A 22,415-nucleotide genomic window follows, 5' to 3' on the forward strand; every position below is an offset into this window, starting at 1 on the left:
CAGGGCGTGCAACGCCCGCGAGCTAGACGCTGCACCGGGTGTGGTGCCGGTGTGGCAGGCGCTACACAAAAGGGCCAGGGGAGTGAAGTAGTTTCACACCCAGTTCATTTTGTGAATTGATTTTGTCCGGAGGTCAAAATTGTCAAATTTGCCTCCACCGGCTCCCCTTGAGCCAAGCGGCTCAGATTCTCTAACTTGCTTATAGCAAGTCAGAGGCAGCTGGATGCCGTTTCTTCTCCATCATGTGTCCCCTGCTCTGTTTCATGTTTCCTTCCCTCACACAACACAGTTCAGCCAGGCCAGCCCACATAAGCGACAAGGGAGGCCCATTCGGGAGCAAACAGCCCAGCTGCAGCGACAAGTGCATCTATGGACAGTTAACTGAATGTAAACAGCAGAATAGAACAGAACATATTTAGACTGGATAGAAACCTGTAAAAATACTCCGTTTTCAACCAGAATTCAACCAAAATCAACCAGAATACAAACATTAGTCATGATACAAATAACCATAATAACCTCCAACAAAATATAGTACTAGAGCTGCAGGTTCTACACAAAAGAACACCATTTTGCGGTGTTTTTCACAAATTTCTTCAAGCTGAACATATTCAGGCCAAAAGAAGAAGATGGACTATCTTCTTCTTGTCATGAAATAGGAACCTAAAGAAGATCTCCAAAATCCATATCATCAATTCCATTAGAACCCTGCAAAGAAAGAGGATCAAAATGAAACGTTGGAATAGAATAGTAGTTTAGAGAAGATACAACAACATTTAAAGTACCATTAGCAAGTCTGTGTAGCTCCTGAATGCATTGCTGGCATTATTAGCATTTTCAGTTGTTGCTTGAGTTTCTCCACCAACTTGATTCTCTTTCTCTTGTTGCTGCACAAAGAAACCCAACAAATTTATATATGATGTAGTAATAAATAAGTACACTAAATTGCAAGAATTTTCAGCAACATACGCTAGATTCCTTTGGGTCTTTCTTTTTCTACTTGCATGTCTTCTCGATCCAAGGTTTATGTCTCTTTGAACTTTTCGGTTGAACCTCTTTTTTCTTGAGGCGTGCAGAACTAAGCAAACCCTCATCTTGTTGAACATTAGGCTGCACATTAGAGTATTCACTCAAAATACTTCTAGATATCCTCAGTTTTTCCCGTACTTGCTTGGCAAGGATGTCCAATGCATTGTCCACCAACAAGATACATTCCGGATCGCTTGCGGCTTCACTTGCAAAATCATGAAATTTGTGAGAAACAAACTTGTACCGCAACATAGCATCCAATTTTGGATCTTCAATTATATCCCTTCCTTTGGTATCTTGTATAGTTCCAGATTTTGCTTCTCGGGTCCATCTCTTTAAAAGATAATGGTTTGGCAATAACTTGATATTCATCAAGTCAAGAACTTTTAAAGCATGCGCACACAATACTCCGGTCCTTTTAAACTGAAAACAGCTACAAGAAGTCGTTTGCTCCAAAGGATCACCGACAACTATGCGCTCTAGTTCGGAACTCAAATCACCATTACCCCTCACAATTGTAACAGCATATGTATTATCTCCATCCAATGCTCTACTACATGCAGCCATGGATCTTCTATATTCAGATTTGAATGCTTCAAATATGGTCGGTGTGTAAGCTTCGCTTGTTTGCAACAACATAGGAGTCTCCATCCCTATTCTAGGCAGTTTTTTAGTAGCTTCAAATTCTGCATCTAGCTCCTTGTTTCTTTTTCCTTGCACAACCCTTTCAAAATGTTTTAAGAAGCGAATGATGTCAAAATCTGATTTGAGATGTTTTTTCAAATCACTATTGAAACTCTCACTTAATTGTGTGCTTCTCATTCCCAATGTGAAAACATCCCTCATGTAACATTCAGTCCACTTTTCTTTTAACTTGTAGATGCTATCTAGCCATGAGGCCTTCTTCTTATCCACCTTATTTCTCATGATGTCAAATGCCTCTTCAAAGGCTGCCTTGTCCTCAATATTATACATACAAGCGCTGAAATCTAAGAGGATATGAGGTTCTTCATCTTCCTCTTTTTTTGATTCTTCAACTTTGCTATTGCACAAGTGCTTGACGGCATTTTGCATGATGTGGTAGGTGCACAAGCCATGCCATGCTTGGGTGAAAACATCTCCAACAGCCAATCCCATTGCCGTGTCTTGATCGGTAAATATAGCTCTAGGTTGCTTTCCGTTGTGTGCCTCTACAAAAGCCTCAAATAACCATTTGAAAGAGCCACGTGTTTCATCAAACAAAAGAGCAGCACCAAAAATAACGGTCTCTCTAAAATGATTGAATCCGACGAAAACACCAAAAGACCTATATTCTTTGTTTGTGCCTCCATAGTTAACCCAAAATGACCATGCCTCAGCCAAGTCTGTGAATTTCTGACCAACTTGAGGTAAGGATGTACGAATCACATTCTCCCTGCACCAAAATAAATATATAGGTAATTCCAATGTAAGCCTAACTTGCTATAGATCTAGATGTCAGCAAAGGAATTCCAGTGTAAGCCTAACTTACTTGTTGGTTTCTGCCATTATCTCTTAATTTGAAGACGTGAACTCAATAATTACTGCAGGAATCATGAACAAATACAAGTAAGAAAATTTCCAATTTGTGAAGAAAATACAAGACTAAGAGGGGAGATTTGTGGTTGCTACCTGTAATCTAGAAGGAGGAGGAGGAGGAACGATGGCTGGAATCGATCGCCAGAAGTTTTCCTCGATCGGCCAGCTGATTTCTTTGGAGTTGCCGCAACGATCGTCCAAAGCTGAGACAGCGCGCGACAGAGCAGCGCAGCACACGTTTCCCCGCCAAAATCCTCTAGTGCTCCCGCCTGAAGTTTTGTTTTCCTGTTGAAGTAGGCCTTTAGGTGGGCTATGAAATCTGGGCTGGGCTGCTTATTTTAGGCTGAGTGAGGGATCGAAAGAAGCAGCCGACCGATCGAGAACGAGCGGCATCTGGCGTGCGCTGGGCTGCCTCTGACTTGCTATAAGCAAGTTAGAGAATCTGAGCCGTGAGCCAAGCCCCGCCGCCTTCCCTCGGGTCTCCACCCAGCAACCGTCGCGGTAGAGGACGCCGGAGGTGCGGAGGAGCTTCGCGCGGGGCTCAGCAGGATTTCTCTGGAATTTTGCGGGGATCGGATGGGCAAGAAATCACAAGGAAATTGAGCAGATTTTGATTCGGTAGGACAGTTCGGTACAAACTCGTTCGAGTTTGGGACGGGAGGACGGACGAAGACGGACTATATATACAGAAGAAGAGGAAGTAGATCGGAGAGAGAGAACGGATCGGAAGTTATTTCTTGGCAAGAAGACCCCTTGGGGGTGAGATACCGACGTCTACTACCATGGGGCAGAAGGGGCGTCGCCGCCAAAACCTAGCCCAGAGTAAGCCTCAACTCGCTCGCCCTCTCTCTGATTCGTTTCACTCAGTTGCTGTTTTCTTCAGTCATGAAAAATGGCTCTTTTTATCTGTAGTAAGTTCGGTAATCGATTGTTTAGATTAGTGTCAGATGGATACTATGTACTCCCTCCGTCCAGAATTACTTGTCGCAGAAATGAATAAAAATAGATGAATGTAGAACTAAAGTATGTCTAGATACATTCATTTCTTCGACTAGTAAATCCGGACGGAGAGAGTACATTTTAATTCGTTTGAGATTGAACTGTTGTTTGGGTAGGTTAGGTCCTAATCGAGTTCCTTTTAACCCATATCCATGTTTGTTTGTTAAAAAGAGCTCTAAAACACTTTCTTTTCCCTACGGCATACTAGGTGAGTCCACACACTTTCGCACTAAAAATTCGGTTATGGGAGGAGATTTCAAGAGATTGTTGCCTGTTTATGCTCTCTCTCTCCCTCTCTCTTATGTTAGATGCACTATTAAGTATTAACCATGCTTGTTGGGTTGCAGATGGGGTGAATAGAAGAAAGGACTCTCTCTATCAACAAGTTGGCGATGGCGATTCTCAAAATGGCGAAACATTGACATATTCAATGCCATACCTTCCAGAGGTACTGCAGCATAAAATTCTGATGATGTCTTATATTGCAAGTTTAATTTCGCTGCGACTGCTGTAACCACACTAATTCATAGGACACTGGTAGCTGCGTATTACTCCCTCTGTATCAAAATATAAGACGTTTTTAAGTCTAAATCTAGACCAAAAAACGTCTTATATTTTGATACCGAGGAAGTATTTATCTTTTACTTTGTGCTTCATTCAATTGGTCACGGTCATACGCCCCTAGTGACTTACGCCCTCCAATTATCAAGTTCGGACATCAGATCTGTAGTGCGTGCGTGCATTGGCATGTTGTCCTAACGTCATACAATGACGACTGGAGAGAGTGGTAGCTTTGCTTTGTTCTAACTTCTCTGTTCAAAGGCTGGTAATCACCATCACATTAATAATATCTATGCACATTCTGTTTTATCATCTATGAAGGGTATATTACCTCAATGTCCAACTTCTCAGATCAATACTCATTCCATTCTTCTCTTACTTGTCCTGCCATACCGAGACAGAGCATATGTACTAAGAGCATCTACAATCGGACCCCCATACTAAAAAAGGCTTTCACCCGCTTTATATATAAAGCAATACGACCGAACCGATACAAAGTGGTGAGAGAACCCTCTTACAAAGCAGATCATCAAAGATAAACATACAAACAGGAGTAGCCACACCCCAACAAGAAGCACTCCAGACTATTGACTAGACGAGGAACCGCGCGCCTCCACAAGAAACCACCGGACATCCGTTGCAACGCACACACCAAGCTGTCACTTGAGAGAGCCCCCTGCCGTCTCACTCCGGGTTGTGGAGCGCCGATCCTGCCAGCAGACACCAAGGACCGAAAACGATGCCAACGAAGTCACGTGTAAAAGATACGATGCAGCGAGACCACCCCACACCAGAGGCGAAGGAACTTCAAGCCGGGATCCAAGCTTGCCCATCGATGACGACGTGCCATGACCAGAGAGAACCCGAGCTCCACGATGACACCCCCAGGAGGGTGACGACACAATGCGCTGCTGCCGTCAAGACCGAAGGAATTGTCAAAGATTTTCACCCGGAGCCCTGGCGCAGGAAAGGGACCTTGACGACGCCCCCAAGAGGGACATGACACCCACATGCATCGTCGTCGCCGGCGCCGAAGCGCTGAACTTTCGCCCGGACCTCACCCACGCCACATCGAGGTGCCCTAGTCAACAAGTCCGCCAACACCAAATCAAGCCTCCACATCGCGATCAGGAGACGTCACTGCTGAAGCATCGCCATCACCAAGATCCCCCGCCGCCCCACTCCACACCTTCCACACAACCACAGAGAGAAGCCACCACCACTGCAACGCCGCCTGCCGCAAAGCCAAATGTGCAGTCCACCTTCTAGGGCCGCCGCCCTGGCATCTAAGTGCTCGCATACCGGCACCACCATCAGCAGCACGCCGGCAAGGGAATCAACCACCAGACGGTGATGGAAAGACACCTCTTACACATCCAGAGGGCCCTCGGCCACCCCACCATGCCACGCCAAGCCCCCAATCGAACTTGCCAGAGCCAAGGGCCAGCCACCAGCCAGCCCACGCAGCGGCGCACTGGCACCACAGGCCGCTCCGGACGTCTCCTGCCACCCTGGGTGATCTGCAGAAAGGCAAGAGCAGCGGATCTGCACCGGAGGGCAGCAGAGCGCCAACACGCGCCAGATCTGGTATGAGGGCTACCCGACCTGGCCGCCATCCACCGGAGAAGGAGCAGCCGGGAGGCCTCCCGCCGGTGGCATACCCAGAGCAGGGGATTTGGTAGGGCGCCGTTGCATGCCGGCAACAGCACCCCATGAACCGAGGATGAGGCGCGACGGGGACGCGAGCAGGCCGGATCCCGCCGGTGGCGGCGTAGGATGGACATCGGGACGCGAGCCGCGACCGAGGGGAAAGGGAGTGGGCGCCGGGCCCAGGCGAGGCACGAGCATCCGTCGTCGCCGACAACCACCAGGTGCTTTCCCCTGGTGATGCCGTCCGGCGGCGGCGAGGGGAGGAGGGTGGAGAAGGGAGGGCTAGCGGAGCGGCGGTGGGGTCGCCGCCCGAGTAACCCGTGGGGCGACGCGGGAGCACCTAGGATTGGAGTCGCGCGTGGGTTCTCCCGTGAGGAGCCCCGCAGGTTGTTATGGAATGGTCGATTATGCACAACCGACCCCCCATACCCGCCCAAACACTCGGGCGGGCTGCCCGGTCACTGCCCAGACGCAAAAGCTCCACCCAGCGTGCCGCTTCAATCCGGCCCAAACGCTTGGACTGACTGGTAGTCCCGATCAGGCCCATATCTGGGGCAGATATGGGGAGGCCTGGACGCGCCTGGGTAGAGCCGCCATGTCAGACCAGCCCGCTGTGGCTGCCCCCACCACCGCCCCAACAAAAACCCCACCCGATCGGACGAACCCTAGTCACTCTCAGTCCTCTTGCCTTTTCCGCTCCCCTCCTGTCTCTCCACTTCCTCTCCCAATCTCCCTTCCTCCTCTGCCATGGCCAAGTCCGACCATGACTCCGGCAGCGAGATGATCCCATGGACTGGGACAGCCTCATGAAGGAGGCGGACGTCGGCTCCGGTAGCGACGCCGCTGGACGATGAGGAGCTCGCGTTCCGCATCACCATCCAGCGCTCGTGGCTGGACACCGGCGACACCTTGAGCTCCGTCGCGTCTGCCGCCAGCTCCTCCGGGTCCTGCTGCCACAAAGCGCCAATGCGGGCCGCGGTTGCCCCACCTGCTGTACTCCACTCCAGATCCGGAGCAGGGCGGCCGTCTCTCCTCCTCCGGCACAAGCACCGCCCGGGCAGCGCTGGGTGCTCGTGCCCGCGGCTGCCATGCGGATGCGCATGCAGGAGTTGGATGCGAAGGCGGCCCGGTGCTAGCGGCAGCGGGCCGCGGCGGAGCCCGACTCTTCCTGCCAACGCGCATGCTCCGTCCCCGTTGACTTGGAGGTGCTCCTCCGCGAGGTCATGCGGTGCTCGTTGACCACGGTACGTGGAGTCCAATGCTAGGCGCCTCCGGTGCAAAAACAAGAAGGCGCTCCGCTCAGGCTCGAAGCTTTCGAGCGGCTCACGAGGGAGAAGGAGAGCGCCAAGGTGAAGGCGGCATGGCACGCGGGGGAGCGGGCCCACGCCATCTGCCGCCTGTCTGGCTACATCTCCTCGGCGTTGGAGAGTGGCACCACCAGCACGGATGACGACGACGACCCTCCCGCCGCGGACGCGAACACGGAGGAGATTGACCGCCGCACCGCCAACCGCAAGGGCAAGGGTCTGGACAAGAAGTGGTGAACTCCGGCCGCCCCCCATTGCTATGTTTATATTTTAGTTATTTTTATTTTCGTTTCAGGTTGAATCTGAACTCCCCTGGCCCTTTTGGATGAACTAATGCGATGTCCGATGTCCGAATTGCTAAGTTTTAATGCTATCTCCTATGATCTACGTACTTGTTATGGCGCTGCTAGAAGGAGGGCGTGAGAGGGCCGGCCGGGGGCCTTTTTGCCCACGGCCGGGCAAGAGGGAAGGGATTTCCTTCTTAATTCTTGCTTGATTAGATTGATACATCTCCTCTCCTTAAATAGAGGGGTTTACTTGACTCCTAAGCAAACGACCCTAATAACGATAAGATAATCGGGCTAAGCCCCTAATAACGATAAGATAACTTGGGCCACAACCCACTGGGCTAAGCCCCTAATATGCCGGTCATAACACTTCTCCCCGCCTGCACAAACAGCTCATCCTCGAGCTGTAAGGTGGGGAAGCGCTTGCTGAACTCCCCGAGGTGATCAACCAGCATCAAACACCTTCGCAACAGCTGGGCCGGCCAGGTCGGCGGCAACGACATCCTCCTCGATGTAGTCTGCAGCCTCCAGGTAGAAGAGTCGCGGGCAGACGTGGCCGGGCGTGTAGGGCTCGTTGCAGTTGAAGCACAACCCTTGGCGGCGATGCTCGAGTAGCTCGGCCGAGGTGAGCCGGCGGAACGGGCGCGCCGCGGTCGCGGCGAGGGGTGCCACGGAAGCCTGAGCAGGCTGACCCTGCACGGGAACCTCCGGCCAGGGTAGCGGCCCAGCGGCCCGGGACGGTGAGCCTATTGGATGGCCACCTGGCGGCGCTAGAACGCACGGGCGTAGTACATGGCCGTTTGGAGATCCTGGGGTCCCCGAAGCTCCACGTCCACGCGGATGTGATTCGGAAGTCCACCGAAGAAGAGGTCGGCCCGCTGCCGCGCCGTCACGCCCGACGCGTGGCATGCCAGGGCCTGGAAACGGTCGGAAGTCCTGAACCGTGGAGGTGAAGGGAAGGTGACCTAGCTCTGCCAGGCGGCTCCCGCGGATCGGTGGCCCAAAGCGAAGGAGGCAGAGCTCGCGGAAGCGCTCCCAAGGGGTCATGCTGCCCTCGTCCTGCTCGAAGGCGTAGTACCAGGTCTGTGCCGCGCCGCGGAGGTGGTAAGAGGCGAGCCAGGTATGCTCCGAGGCGAGGGTGCGCTGCCCGTGAAAGAACTGCTCGCACTGGTTGAGCCAGTTTAGGGGGTCCTCCGTGCCGTCGTAAGCGGCGAAGTCCAGTTTGGCAAACCGCGGCGGTGTCTGAGTCGGAGCGCCGTGTCCAACTGGCTCGGAGGTGCGAAGCAGCGAGGATTGGGGCACCCGGTCAGCATGGCCACGGCCCGTGGAGTGCCCCACCGAGCCGGAGGGATCGCCGAACTGCAGAGTGGGTGCCGGCGGGTCTCCAACCGACGTGTAGACGGGTGGCGGCGGTGATCCGGTCAGCCAGGCCTGTATTGGGGATGGTGACGGCGGGAAGCGCACTTGCTGGATCGATACGCCTCCCTGCGTGGGTGACCCGGGCCCCGTGCTGGGCGGTGGTGGGGCCAGCAGCTGCGGCGGCACGGACCCGGGTGGCGTGGCCGGTGCAACGAGGGCCAGGGCCTTCCACTGTGGCCATTGAGGCGCGGCAGCGGGCGTCGGTGGGGCCGGCAGCTGGGGCTGCGGCTGCCCGGACCCGGAAGGCGTCGGGGGCGCGGTGATTGCCGGGGCCGGCCACTACGGCCAGTGGGAGGCGGCGGCTGACCGGGCCAGTGGTGGTGTAGAGGCCCGATCGGCGCTGTGGTGGCCGCCCACCAGGGCAGAGCGGCTGGCCTGGTCGTGGCAGCCGGCAGCAAGGGCGGCGGCTGCCTGTAAGGCCCGGCTAGGTAGAGGTAGATGCCCTGGACGGCGGTGACGAGGCCATTAAGGACTCCGGTGATCTCCGTCGGGGAGTAGATGGCGGCCTACGGTGCGGGAAGAGGCGGCGACTGGCCGGTGGAGGCACCCGTGGTGGAGTCGAGCGCCGCGGTGGAAAGCGGTAGCGGCGCGGTGGAGAGCGGCGCTGTGGAGAGGGCGGCGGTGGTGGACAGCGGCGCGGTGGGCAGCGGCGGGGTGGGTGGTGGAGCAGACATGATCGGACCCAAGCTACCTGATACCAAATTGGTAGAAACTAGGATCCTACCGGGTCTAGGGCGTAGGTTGTAGGGGAAGGAGGAGGCTGGACGTGGGCGATCTCGCGGTCGCCGGTGGCTGGGCGCCGTGGCGCGATGAAGAAGAGGCGGCGGCGGCGCAAGAGGTGGCTAGGGTTAGGTCTCCCGGCTCCCTTTGGGAAGCCGAGCAAATAATGGTTGCTTCTTGCTTGATTAGATTGATACATCTCCTCTCTTGATATAGAGAGGTTTACTTGACTCCCAAGCAAGGCTTACTTGACCCCTAAGCAAGCGAGCCCTATCTCTAATTAACCCTAAGACTAACGGGCCCATTAGGCTACGTACTCTAACACTACACCCCACCTAGACATGCAGCTTGTCCTCGAGCTGCAGCCTAACCAACTTATAACCATGACTCGACGCAACACAAACCTAACACCTAAAAACAAGCCTTTTACATCTCGGCTTGTGTTATTACTCTCAACCTGAAATAGACTGGGACGCTTTATTTTGGACGTGCACGTGTACAGCCACCTGGATCCCATGGACACCACCTGGACGAAAGGAGTGCATGTGTATGGCTGTTGGTCTGCACCGCACAGGGAAGAGTGGAGGGCTTGCGATGGAGAATGACGAGGAGGGGTGCGCCCCCCCAACCACTGATGTCGCAGACTTTGGTGTCGCCGCCCACAGGGAAAACAGCATGCCCGCCGCTCGTGGGGGAAACCGCATGCCCAAGATCCCCGACGCAGCGGATGAGATCGAGGTCCTTTGTGCAGCGAAGGGCAACTTGGAGGAGCGGCAGCTGCAGACCACGCATCTCCTGCACACGCTGACGCGCTAGGAGGCCGCGGGCAGCAGCCTGCGGCCTCACCGCCGCCGACACGTGGCGGGTAGCGATCCAAGACGGAAGCGGTGACGGCGACGGCGGGGACTTGATCTGCTGGATGTGGACGCCCTGGGACGGCGGCGGCGCTGATGGGAACGAGGTCGTCGCAGTCCCGTCGTAGGGCATCCCATACTGGGCGGCAGAGCTGACCGGCGGTGGCTGCTGCAGTTGCAGCGGCTGCTGTGGTGTCGCGCCGGGCAGGGCGGAGGCCGCCAGGAGCGGCGGCTGCCACTGCAGCCAGCACGGGGCGGTGGTGGCGGTGGATGGCAGCTGCAGCGGCCCGGCGGAGGCCGCCTGATGCGGCAGCTGCCACGGCAGCCACGGCGGCGCGGTGGCGGCAAATGGGCGGCGCAGCCGGTTGCGGCCCGTTGGAGCTGACCGACGGTGGCTGTTGCAGCGGAGCGCCGGGTGCGGCGGAGGTCGCCACGAGCGGTGGCTGCCACTGCAGCCAGGGCTGGGCGGTGGTGGCGATGAATGGCAGCTGTAGCGGCGCGCCGAGCGCAGCAGAGGCCGCCTGGTGCGGCGGCTGCCACGGCAGCCATAGCGGCGCGGAGGCGGCGATGGGCGGCGCAGCCGGGTGCGGCCCGTAGGACCCGGCCAAGAACATGCGGATCTCCTGGACCGCCTGGGTTAGGTCCCGCAGCACCCTGGACACCTCCTCCAGGGTGAGGACGGCGGGGGCGGGCGCGATGGAGGATCCCGGCGCGGGCAGGAGCGGGGCGACGGTCGTGGTGGTCGCCGGAGGCGACGAGGTGCCCGGCAGCGGGAGAGACGGGCAGACATGATCGAACCGAAACTAGCTGATACAAAACTGTTATGGCGCTGCTAGAAGGAGGGCGCGAGAGGGCCGGCCGGGGCCCTTTTTGCCCACGGCCGGGCAAGAGGGAAGGGATTTCCTTCTTAATTCTTGCTTGGTTAGATTGATACATCTCCTCTCCTTAAATAGAGGGGTTTACTTGACTCCTAAGCAAACGACTCTAATAACGATAAGATAATTGGGCTAAGCCCCTAATAATGATAAGATAACTTGGGCCACAACCCACTGGGCTAAGCCCCTAATATGCCGGTCATAACAGTACTATCCATGGGTTTGTATGAAATAGGGTTCCGACTTTTGTGGTTTGTGGTTATGGAGGGAGCAAAATGGGTTCTGTCTGGGCACTGCCAGCGGACACGCCCAGATGCGCCTGCGGGTGTATAGGGCAGCAAAATAGGTAATCGTGGTTGTAGATGCTCTAACAATGACACATATGACTGCTTATGCTGTTTGATAGTAGTTGGTAAAGGTGCTGTATCTGATAAAGCATACAATATAATTATAACAGCCTATGATCTTATGTGAGCTGTCCAGCCTTGAACTAACAGCCCCACCACTCTTTCTGAAGTCAGTTATATAGCACTTGTTCTTGAACATATTGAGATTGCATTTGTCTTCTCCCCGTAAATATGCATTTAACATATATCTTTAAGCATAGAGTATGTCAAATTATTGTCAGCTGCTTCTGTATTGATGCACTTACCATTAAATCTAGCTTCCTTAAAAAATACAGCCTAGCAAGATGGTTGCACTTTTATGTTCGGCAATGGCCATAAGGCATGGCAGGCATCAATAAATTCCATTTCCCTCTTAAGTCCAACAACTGTAACATGTGATCCCTGATACAACAATTGGGAGCCATGCCAAGTATGGATGATTAGAACATAAGATTGAGCAGTCCTAATCATGTTAACCATGCATATTTGTTTGATAAGAGTATGAAAAATGGTCAGTCTTAATAGCTTAAGTATGACTAGCACATATGCCTGTGCGTTGCAATGGGACAAAAAGATTGAGGTATATTCAAATTTAAGAAAATATGTATTACACATGTGCTTCACTACGGAGCAAATGCCATTTTCTATCTACCAAAACACCCATCATGGGAACGTCCACAAGAACACCAACGACACAGCAATGGAGAACTAGAGCTGCATGCTATGGCGTGAACTAAGCTACGTCGATGTGAGATCAAGGAGAGGTGAGACGACGTCGGGGTTGGAATGAACGGAAGCATGGAGGAGGGAGCTTGCGGGGGTGTGAGCACGACTGCCTTGCAGGGCTACTGGAGGACGGCTTCCACCGCAGCCACACACTCTGCTGATCACACGGATCTACGGAACAAAGCCAGTTGCCATCTATCAGAACGCCGACCAGAGCACCTGCGACCCAGCAACGATGAAATTCACAGATGAAACATGCATCAAATTCAGAAATGCCACATGAAGTAGCGCATAATATACCCGTTGATCTTTGATGCTGCCCTGTATATTGTAGCAAAAGCAGGAGCCAACTCAAGTTGTGATCTACAGCTCATGCAATATCCAGGATTCATCTTCAAGTCAACAACATTTCTGGAAAACAATATCCCAATTTCTCAGTATCCTCATCAACCTTGGATACATGCTGAACAAAAAGAATTTCAGGTTGATGCCACCAAACTAACTAATTAGAAAATTTTGGGTTAAAACGTTGGACTTATCGGTTAATTAGTATTCTGCTCACCACTCACGTCCTAATCAAACACCAAACTGCACCACTTATGCAGTGGCCACAAATGCAAAGTATGATCTGTTAAATTGGCCTCTCTGCAATTTGGATGATGTTCGCCACATAAAGTCATATATAGTTTATAGTTGCTGAATCAACAACTTTAATTCCCTCTATTCTATCCAAAACAGGCTTCAAAATTAAAAAGAGGATGCAACTAAACACATAACAATATGCACAAGATATATGAATTTAGGTTAATAAGATAAGAGAAGAGTTATTTTGCACCTATATTAAACCAGCAAGACAACTCCAGATTCGAGGTACAAATCTTGACTGACGACTTAAGAGCACACAATAATTTTCTTTATCGATGAACAACATAATCACAACCTGCAATGCAACAAAGGGGTTACCAAACAGTGAATACAGTATTCTATTAGGTTTGGAAGCCTGCAGTAACAGCATGTTTCAGCAAGTCATAGTAATTGTTATGTATGTATTGTCACCTGCTTCCGTCTGAACCAAACTCGATGCGGGATCTCCTTGAGGCCTACATCTTGTGATAGATTCTACATAGGGGAGAGGGCCGGCTGTTCAGCCACTGCCAGCTGACAACCGCGGAAACGGCCGCCCCACGTGTTTAGGCAAGGGATCCTTACGCCGGCCGCCGCTGGTCAGAACTTGGCGTCCACCTCGCCGCTAGGAACTACCGGAGACTCATCTTTGCGGCCGACCCAAACGCCCTGTGCAACATGTCGCCCCGCCAAGCTCCAGTCCGCCGCTCGGAAATCGGCCTCCACCAAACACTCCCCTGCTGCTTCTGGCCCCTGCGAGCCCCTCGCCTTCTTCATCATGGGCTTTTCGGTATTGGGGGGGAGGGGTCCTTGAGGTAGCGGAGTCGGAGGCGCTCATGGCGGGTTGGGGCCGTGAGGGCAGCGGAGGCTTGGCAGGAGGAATGGTAAGCGGTGGTGGAGAGGGCGGCGCGGAGGACACGGAGGCGGGGAGGGGAGGGGTGGGAGAGGAGGCACCACACCGCCCGGCAGTGGCCATCTCCATTGCGGTGGGCGGGTGACGTACGGGAGGGATTGGGATCTGCTGAAGTTTTTCGTTGAACCGTTTTTGACTTAGGGGTGGCACAGGTGGTACTTGTCAGTATTATGTGATTTGGTGGAAGGGTAAAACGGTATTTTCGTGACGGACGAACAAGAAACCTTACTGCTTTTATTATTATAAGGTATAGATGATGTGTTAGTGCTGTGATGCTGAAATGTTGTGCTGTAACAAAGTTCCTGTGAACATTATTTGGCATATTAAGTCTAGATAGAAAATTTTATTCTTTGGATTCAGTATTCGTGCTAGGACATTGATTAACAAATGACTCTTTGAATTATGTGTTATTTCATGAAGTCCTTTTCTATTTAATCGTATTTAGCAAAACTTCTTGATTCTCTTTCATGGGATTCTGTTGGTTTAGGTGTTCTATTTGTACCCAATGCAGAAGTTGCATAGTTCCTCTATTTCTACTGTTTTTCTTTCTCTGATGATTGGAGTTCCATTGCATGCAGGACATCTGGCATCGTATACATTCCCTAATGCCAATGCGTGATGCTGCTCGTGCTGCTTGCCTTTCTCGCGCCTTTCTACATTCCTGGAGGTGTCATCCCAACCTCGCCTTGGACTGGCAAACGCTTTGCTCCAAGTCCAAGGGAGGTGGAGCAAATTTTAGCCGCAAAATTGACAGCATAATTAGAAACCACTCAGGATTTGGCTTGAAGAGATTGAAGCTTGATATATTTGATGATGACCGTACCTTGCCTTATATCGACAGTTGGCTCCAGTTTGCTGTCACACCAGGGATTGAGGAGCTCACCCTTGTACTATATAAAAAGTACAACTTCCCATGCTCACTTCTATCTGATGGAGTTAGAAACTCAATTCGGTATCTTGAACTTCGCCGTAGTGCCTTCCGTCCCATGGCTGAACTTGGCCCCTTGAGAAGCCTAACAAGTCTGCATCTGTGTTCCGTGCGTATTACTGGGGATGAAGTAGGGTGCTTTCTTTCCAACTCCCCTGCTTTGGAGCAGTTGGAACTTTATGATTGCAAGGAGATAATTTTTCTGAAGATACCTTGCATGCTGCAGCGGCTCAGGTGCCTGAGTGTTTTTTCATGCTGGATGCTTCAATTGATAGAGTGCAAAGCTCCAAATCTCTCCAGTATTTACGCTAGTGGAGAAAATATAAAACTCTCACTCTCAGAAGCATTGTGCATGAAGGAGTTGTGCATGTGCTTTCCCAACGTCATCAGTTATGCTCTTGCTGAGCTGCCGTCCATTATGCCAAATCTTGAGACTCTTGAAATAGGTTCAGAGGATGAGGTAATACTACTCATAAGACTTTATTTCAAATGAAATAATTGTTAATAATCTGAAGATGCCATATATTTGTTGTGCAGGTGGTTAATACACCAATGCTGCCTACCAAATTCATCCACCTCAAGCACCTGAATATTCAAATTACAGAATCCGATGATTATTTTCACCTGGCTTCTTTCTTGGATGCATCTCCTTCCTTGGAGACTTTGTTCTTGGATGTAAGTCACTGTTCGTTCATTCTGTTGGGTTGGTTACTCAGCTGGGTCCGTCCATCGATTCAATTTCCTTTTTTTTTCCATCTTCATTCAGGTATCTAAGGATAAGGAATATGTGGATCGTGAATCAGTTTTTGGAGGTTCCTCACTACATTTGAGGCAGCTGCCCGAAGACCGCCATGTCTGCCTCAAACTCAAACGTGTGGAGATCATAGGGTTCAGCTCTGCAAAGAGCTTGATTGAGCTCACACGTTGCATTGTCAAGAAGGCAGTCTCACTTGAGCTGCTTGTGTTGGACACCCTTGATGGTAGTGATAGGTGTTGTGGTGAATATAAGTGTAGGCCCATTGGCAAGACTGTTCTCGAGGAAAATAAGTGTAGGCCCATTAGCGAGACTGTTTTCAAGGAAGCCTCTAGAGCGGTCGTGGCTGTAAGAAGGTTCATTGAGGATCAAGTCCCGCCTACAGCTAAGCTGAGTGTCCTGGAGCCATGCACACGGTGTCATTCGAGTCATGAGCTTGCAGCCGGTGATATGGCGGTGGAGGGTGGTTGATAGATGTCATAAGTTATCTTATTATAATTGCGCCGTGTATGATCATTTATTGAATTCGATTTGATTTGATACCATGCTTTGTTTCTTGGATTATCGGATAAGTTATTTTGAAGGCGAAATGTGTTGTCACTTTAATCTAATTATATTACTATTATAAATGAACCATGTTTTTCTTTGATGAATTGTTCAACTTTTTTTGCACTTGGAGGGTGCGTGGATGTTAGTTTCTATAAATAGATGAAGATGATTTTCGTTCTGTTTATAAAAGAGGATCTTTTCTGTTTGTTGTTGGCTACTCAATTCAACGGATTCGTCGTTTAGACTGACGGATACAAAACAAAATTTAATTTTTTATTATTGATGCCACCAGTGCCAGAAAATAAGTTCAAGTTTCCTGCTGCCTGCGTGCCTCAGGAACCCGCTGCAGCGTCTCGGGCTATGGGCATGCAAGAAGCTGCGCCGACCGAGGAGGCGAGGAGTACTAGCCGGCCGCGCTAGTACAGCGCTGACCGAGCCGGCGAGGAGCGCTGGGCGGGCCGCGACCGCGCGCATCTCCAGCGCGGCAGAATTTTCCACAACCTTGACGAGCACGCGGTGGCGGCAGGACGTGGTGACGGCCAGTAGGCAGCGGTTCGAGGAGCGCCGGCGGGAGCGGTTCCGTGTTGAAGTTGGAGCGGCGGCGGTGGGCATGGCCAGAATCGACCTTAGCCGGTAACGGCGGCGATGAGGAAGGGAGGCATTGTAGCTGAAAGTTCCTTCCCGCCAATCATTTTTCTAGTTAAGGGAAACCATAAAATTTGCCCTCGAAACCTTAGATACGACAGGTTGCACGCTCAATTTAAGGCGCCGCCGACCCAGTTTACGGGATCTGAAATGGACATTCTTTTCCGAAATAATGTAAACTAGCGGTCATTTTAAGGTTTTGCATGTTTTAAGGGATCCGCTAGAGATGCTTTTATTTTTTGAACTTGATTTTTTTTTTTGAGTACAAAAGCTGGGGGAAGGTGTTTTAGTTTCAAAGAAAGCTGGTTTTTTCTATGTTGTATGAAAACTGATTTCTGTACAAAAACTGGGGTAGGTGATTTAGTTTCTAAGAAAGCTGTTTTTTTTCTATGGTCTATAAAAACTGTTTTCTGTACAAAAGCTGGGGGGAGGTGTTTTAGTTTCTAAGAAAGCTGGTTTTTTTTATGGTCTATAAAAACTGATTTCTGTACAAAAGCTAGGGGAAGGTGTTTGGATCCCATGACCGGCACATACGGAAACTTCCACGGCCTCCCGCCGTTGCAAACCCTCCTACGTTGCCGTTGTCCCAGCGAATCCGGTCGGATCTGGCCATCACCGCCGTCTTGCACCATCTCGCTGTCTGGATCCGCCACCCCTCTGCCTGGATCCGCCGTCTTGCACCATCCGGTCGCTTCAACGTTGAGTTTCAGTGTGATGGAGGACGGTACTTGCTCGACACCTTCGAGACAACAACATGGCCGCACGAGCCTACGCCATTGCCACATGGAGGCTCAGCCAGGTGGTGGCGAGGAGAGGGTCCTGCGACGAGGGTTCCGACATTGACTGGGATGACCTTGCGCGTGAGAGTGGTGGCGAGGAGAGTGACGAGTCCCACAACATTGACTGGGAGGTTGTCCGTAGGAGTCGATCGTGGTAATGTTTAGGGTGATCTAGTAGTTTGGATGTTCAAAACTTTGAATGTTTGAACGTTGAAGTGAATTCTACAATGTTTGAATGTTCAAAAGAAATTATTTCACTGAGCTCACTCGGGCCTCACTAGGTGGGCCAGAGTGGGTGCAAGCTGGAATTGTCATAGCTTATGGTTAGAGCAATAGGAAAGGGCCCAACAGAGAGAACAATGAGTATAAAGAGCGTGGAGCCCACTTGGCAGGCGGCAGGAGCAGCGGGCAAATGCTTGCTTGGTAGGCCGACAACCTTGTGAACCATGCGGGGCACTCGACGAAAGGGGGGCACGCTGAGCAAGTACGCAAAATTGGCCCCGCGGAGCCGAGCTATCCCCAGCCGGAGGGGCGGTGTTGACCCCCTGCCCAACTTTTCCGCGATTTTGTGATTTCATTAGACTAACGTATGACGCCTTGGAGGTTCTCTCCTCCGAACGCGAAGGACTTTCATTTTCCGGCTCCGTTCCTCCCAGGGGAGCACAACGCTCCCCCAAGAAGGCCTCTACCATTTGTAGTATAAACATTGCATGTTTGAAGTGTCCTATTTTAGGGCAGTTGTTGGAGATGAACATTTTCGAATGCCCTAAAATTCACCTTTTGGTGCCTCTAAATTTTACTGCAACAGCTTTTTGGTGCCCTAAAATAGGGCTGTTGTTGGAGATGTTCTTTCCATTTTGATGTTATACCTTTTCGCCTTTTGTACCGCTGTGTGAGATGTTTGAACATCGCATTTCTACAAATGTCTGCCAAAAAACGAAACATAAATTTCATACTAAAACCGTGAAAGAAGCTCTAAAAGGTGTAATCTTTATTCGGAGAATAAAACGGACGAGCTTTAACCCCACTCACACACCAACGCACCTTACAATCAATTTCATCGCCCTTTAAAGTACACACAACCTTTCTTTCTATACTTCTATCTTCAGTTTCCTTTTCCTACCCGGCAGACAGGATCTGATCCGGGTCCTCCTCCTCACCTAGCCGGCTGGAGAGTGGGTTATGCCAGCGATCATGCTCAGCGCAATGCAAGGCTGGTCGGCAGGCACCTGCAAAGCACCACAGATCACACGAGAAATGAGCAAAACACATTCTGTTCGCCAGCAGCGGCGAGTGGCATGTGTTGTGCCGCGACTTACGAAGTGGCCAGCGCCGAGGATCCAGTAGAAATGCAGGTTCTTGTAGGACCTGACGAAGGCCTTGGTGACCTTGGATGATCCGCAGGACAGAGGCTGCCGCGGCAGGCTCAGGAAGTTCTTCAGCCCGTCCCATCTAAAAAGTAGGACATTGTATAATTTAGAGGCACAAGCCGAGTCTAAATATTGCAAGAATCTAGAGAAAGTGGTCAGGGAGAAAGGCTTGATTACTTGAGCTTTTGCACCCATGCCTCCGCGCCCTTGGTCGAGCAAATCACGTCGAGCTTCATAAAGTTGGGTCATCTATTTTAGAATGGAGGGAGTACAATACAAGTAAAGAAAATAAAATTCCACTAAGCTCAGTCTGAAGAACATACAACATTAAGAGCGCCCTCTAACCACACACAGACGATGCCCTAAGTAAATTATATGTGTGTTAAAGCTATATACAGTGGAATAAATAAATAAAATAAAATAGCTGAAAAGAGCATCTGCAGTTTAAGCAACATGCACGTTTCAGCTGAAGTGGCTTGCTTCACTCCACTGTGTTGTTGACCATGTACATGTGAGACGAGTAGATCGATGGCCGATCGCTGATGCGATCTGAGCATCTGACGATCTGTTCCGACCAATACAATCTGGGGAAAGACAGAGTTGTCACTTGCGCGACAAACTGTATACTATTCTGAACTTTTGGAGTTCTTTTGGCATGGACCCGCGGGAGTGGTTGTCATTCAGCTTAAAAAATGGAAGGTTCTCTCAAGGACGGCGGTTTTTCTGAACAACAGCCTGTCCGCGTCGTCACTAACACGAATTTGTTCTCTCCTAATCGCGGTTGCTTACTCCTCACGGTGCTTCCGTTTGCAGATGTGTTTCAGAGTAGGGCTATTCTAGTAAGCATGAGTGCATGTGGATACGCCCATTAGTCGTTAGGACTTGTGCCAAACAACCAGTGAGCTCATTATGGCATTCTAAATGTGTTTCTAGTAAGTATCCTAAGCAACTGTCGAGGCTTTTTATGAGCTGGAAAAGAGTAAAAACAACGATGCAGATCGATGCAGTGGAAGAGAGTAAAAGCAATGCAGATTGCAGAGAAGCAGTCACCTCACCTGGCCATTATAAACCGTGACATCTACACCGTAAGACAGCAGCTCGTCAACCTGGATGATCAAGCAGAAAGCAGAGAGTAAATCAGTCACAACCCAGAAGCCATCGTTTGCATCGATATGTACAGTTTAACATCTTGAAGATCCATCCATCCTTTCATGGGATCCCGCGCTGGATCACTCGCCTCGTCGATCCGTGGCTTCATGAAGTCGTTGACCAGCGCGTTGTAGACGGGATCGGACAGCTCGTGCCACCTGCAGTTTGGGACAGGGACGTCACATCATATCATGTGCTGGGTGTAACTGTAAACTAGAGCATGAAAGCGAGCTGTTGCTAATGGCGACGCAGGCTCACTCGTGGTCTTTGGGGATGATCTTGAGCTTCTCCTTGATGACCCCGTTCATGATGCCGCCGAGGGTGTTGGTGGTGTTGGAGCCGGCTTCCTCATGGCTGCCGCCGAGGTACGTCGAGTACTTCATCACTTGCGCGTTGCTCGACGTCGTCGGAGCCGACGAGGTCGCCGGTAGGTCCGCCGCCACCGGGTCCATGCCGGCGTCGAGCAGGAAATTGTACATGTCCTGCAAATTGAAATTGCATTATTGCTATCCGTCAGCAAAGGAAATGACAAGCACAAGGGTCAAAGAGTCAACACTCACGACGCTGGCGCTCTTGGAGTCAATGAAATCCAACAGCTCCGACCACGACCCCTGCGAGTCGGCCAGCCGCCCGGCCGCGATTTGCTCCTTCACCGTCGCCGCCTTCCTGAGGCCACAATTCGCGCGCGCATGTGACCGGGCAGTTTGTTTTCAATTTAATTTTTTCTTCCGAAAAGAAAGCCCCGGGAAGCATGCAATGCAACAACTGAGAAATTTAAGAGGACGGTGCAGTCGTGTTTACTTCTTGGCGGCGTCGCCGGCGTTGTCGTCGAGCCTCGAAACCTCCAGGAGCAGCGGCGCGTAAGCGAGCTGCACCGATCCAATTAAACCACCAATCAGTTCCACACACTAGATCGTGCGCTCTCCAGCAAATGACCGATTTGCTCACCGTGAAATCCTCCGGCGAGACCCAGCTATCCCCGAGCGCGACGCCTGCGAGCTTGATCTTGAGGTCGCCGGCACGGACGGCCCTTGCGACGGAGACGCCGAGTGTGGCCGCGTACTTTCCGCCGTAGGACTCGGCGACAAGGAAGAGGGGGCTCCCCTGCTGCAGGGTGGGCAGCTCCTTGACGAGCGCCTTGAGCAGCGTGGTGGCGTCCGTGGCCGCCTGCCAGTCAGTCGTCACCAGCAGGCTGTCGTCCTCAACGTAACTGTACCCGACCCCCACAGGGTTGTCCTGCCATTGACGCACGTACTCGGTTGGTAAGGTATCGCAGCCAAAAAACAGCGAGGCGAGAGAAAGAAGACGAGGGCGTCAAGGTGTGTGGTAGGGATACCACGAAGATGAGGTCGGCCTTCTGCAGCCACGTCGAGTTTCGAGGCTTCAGGTTGACGTCGAGGGGCCCGATCTCCATGAAGTTGCCGATGCCCACCCCCGACGCTCCCTGAGACCAATAATAAGATGAAAGACCGAGATGATTAGCTCTTGCTGAAGCCAGAATTCTTGCATGAGAAGCTGGCAGAGGGGAGGAAGATGGACCGTACGGGACCGCCCTGTAGCCAGAGGACGGTCGGCCATGGCCTGGACGGCGTCGACACCCTCTGGGGGCTCTTGTAGTACCACCAGAACAGGTGGGCCTCTGCAGCGCAGAAACAGAGTTTCAGAAGAATTCTCGCGTAAAAGATGAGAGAAAATTGGGATCGAGATGCTGCAAAATGCAAGCGACAGAGTAGGCCGTTACTTGGTCGGACTTCGACGAATCCCCAGAGCTCCGTGCCGTCGGGGTTGCCGGCGGTGACGGAAGCCGCCGAGCTGGCCCGGAGCAGGGAGATGCAGAGGAGTAGCGAAAGCAGAGCAAGCAGAGGTCGACCGTGCTTGTCCATTTCCATGTGGCGAGTGGCTTGTGGTTTCTGAGTGCGAGTGGCACGTACTGTGGCCAGCAACAGTCTAAATAGGCGGCGCCTCACCGTCCCATCCCGTTATCCCACGCGTGGGCGACGAGGTATACCCGTATAGACAACCCACTGTTGTATGGAATATCAACGAATCATTGATCTCGTGTTGTTTCTCACTGTGATTTTTTACATTTGCTGTTCATCACCCAGCTAGTGGCAACATTCCAGCACGTTTGTCGATTGGTTATCGCATGAAGGACTGGTCTTTATATATATATATATATATATATATATATATATATATATATATATATATATATATATATATATATTCCAGCACGTTTGTCAATTCATCAAACATCATGGCAATATAAAGAATACCGAAAATACAATAAATTACATTTATATCCATAGACCACCTACCGATGACTACAAGCAC

At 51.5% G+C, this 22,415-nt stretch overlaps 3 protein-coding genes across 8 annotated transcripts; 1 reads left to right on the top strand and 2 right to left on the bottom strand.

The window, feature by feature from the left end:
* Window positions 1–442: 442 nt before the first annotated feature.
* Window positions 443–2,970, bottom strand: LOC123122612 (protein FAR1-RELATED SEQUENCE 5). Of its 2 annotated transcripts, XR_006460306.1 has the most exons (5): window positions 2,680–2,970; window positions 2,540–2,591; window positions 970–2,443; window positions 786–887; window positions 443–708 (listed from the first exon to the last, which is right to left on the bottom strand). XR_006460306.1 is itself a non-coding variant. In XM_044542850.1 (4 exons), exons 2-3 carry the CDS (start codon window positions 2,554–2,556, stop codon window positions 997–999), a joined length of 1,464 nt encoding a protein of 487 aa, XP_044398785.1. In that variant the 5' UTR covers window positions 2,557–2,591; window positions 2,680–2,970; the 3' UTR covers window positions 726–887; window positions 970–996. The 2 variants fall into 2 exon arrangements, 1 of the variants encoding a protein (XP_044398785.1); XM_044542850.1 differs by lacking the exon at window positions 443–708 and having other exon boundaries at window positions 726–887.
* A 70-nt stretch (window positions 2,971–3,040) lies between these two features.
* Window positions 3,041–16,235, top strand: LOC123122607 (FBD-associated F-box protein At3g52670). The gene is made up of 5 exons (XM_044542834.1): window positions 3,041–3,408; window positions 3,933–4,033; window positions 14,486–15,295; window positions 15,373–15,510; window positions 15,602–16,235. Exons 1-5 carry the CDS (start codon window positions 3,369–3,371, stop codon window positions 16,058–16,060), a joined length of 1,548 nt encoding a protein of 515 aa, XP_044398769.1. The 5' UTR covers window positions 3,041–3,368; the 3' UTR covers window positions 16,061–16,235.
* A 2,022-nt stretch (window positions 16,236–18,257) lies between these two features.
* On the bottom strand, window positions 18,258–22,063 carry LOC123122618 (serine carboxypeptidase-like 51). 5 transcript variants are annotated; one of them, XR_006460309.1, is made up of 14 exons: window positions 21,823–22,063; window positions 21,626–21,720; window positions 21,418–21,525; window positions 21,030–21,317; window positions 20,883–20,950; window positions 20,642–20,747; window positions 20,340–20,563; window positions 20,170–20,239; window positions 19,988–20,038; window positions 19,256–19,294; window positions 19,110–19,162; window positions 18,882–19,014; window positions 18,607–18,791; window positions 18,258–18,488 (listed from the first exon to the last, which is right to left on the bottom strand). XR_006460309.1 is itself a non-coding variant. In XM_044542881.1 (13 exons), exons 1-13 carry the CDS (start codon window positions 21,968–21,970, stop codon window positions 18,723–18,725), a joined length of 1,452 nt encoding a protein of 483 aa, XP_044398816.1. In that variant the 5' UTR covers window positions 21,971–22,063; the 3' UTR covers window positions 18,490–18,722. The 5 variants fall into 5 exon arrangements, 3 of the variants coding, with proteins under 3 accessions (XP_044398816.1, XP_044398832.1, XP_044398800.1); XR_006460308.1 differs by lacking the exon at window positions 19,256–19,294 and having other exon boundaries at window positions 19,110–19,181; XM_044542881.1 differs by lacking the exon at window positions 18,258–18,488 and having other exon boundaries at window positions 18,490–18,791.
* Between the last annotated feature and the right edge of the window lie 352 nt (window positions 22,064–22,415).

The sequence above is a fragment of the Triticum aestivum genome, chromosome 1B, assembly GCF_018294505.1.
Source record: "Triticum aestivum cultivar Chinese Spring chromosome 1B, IWGSC CS RefSeq v2.1, whole genome shotgun sequence".
Taxonomy (NCBI): domain Eukaryota; kingdom Viridiplantae; phylum Streptophyta; class Magnoliopsida; order Poales; family Poaceae; genus Triticum; species Triticum aestivum.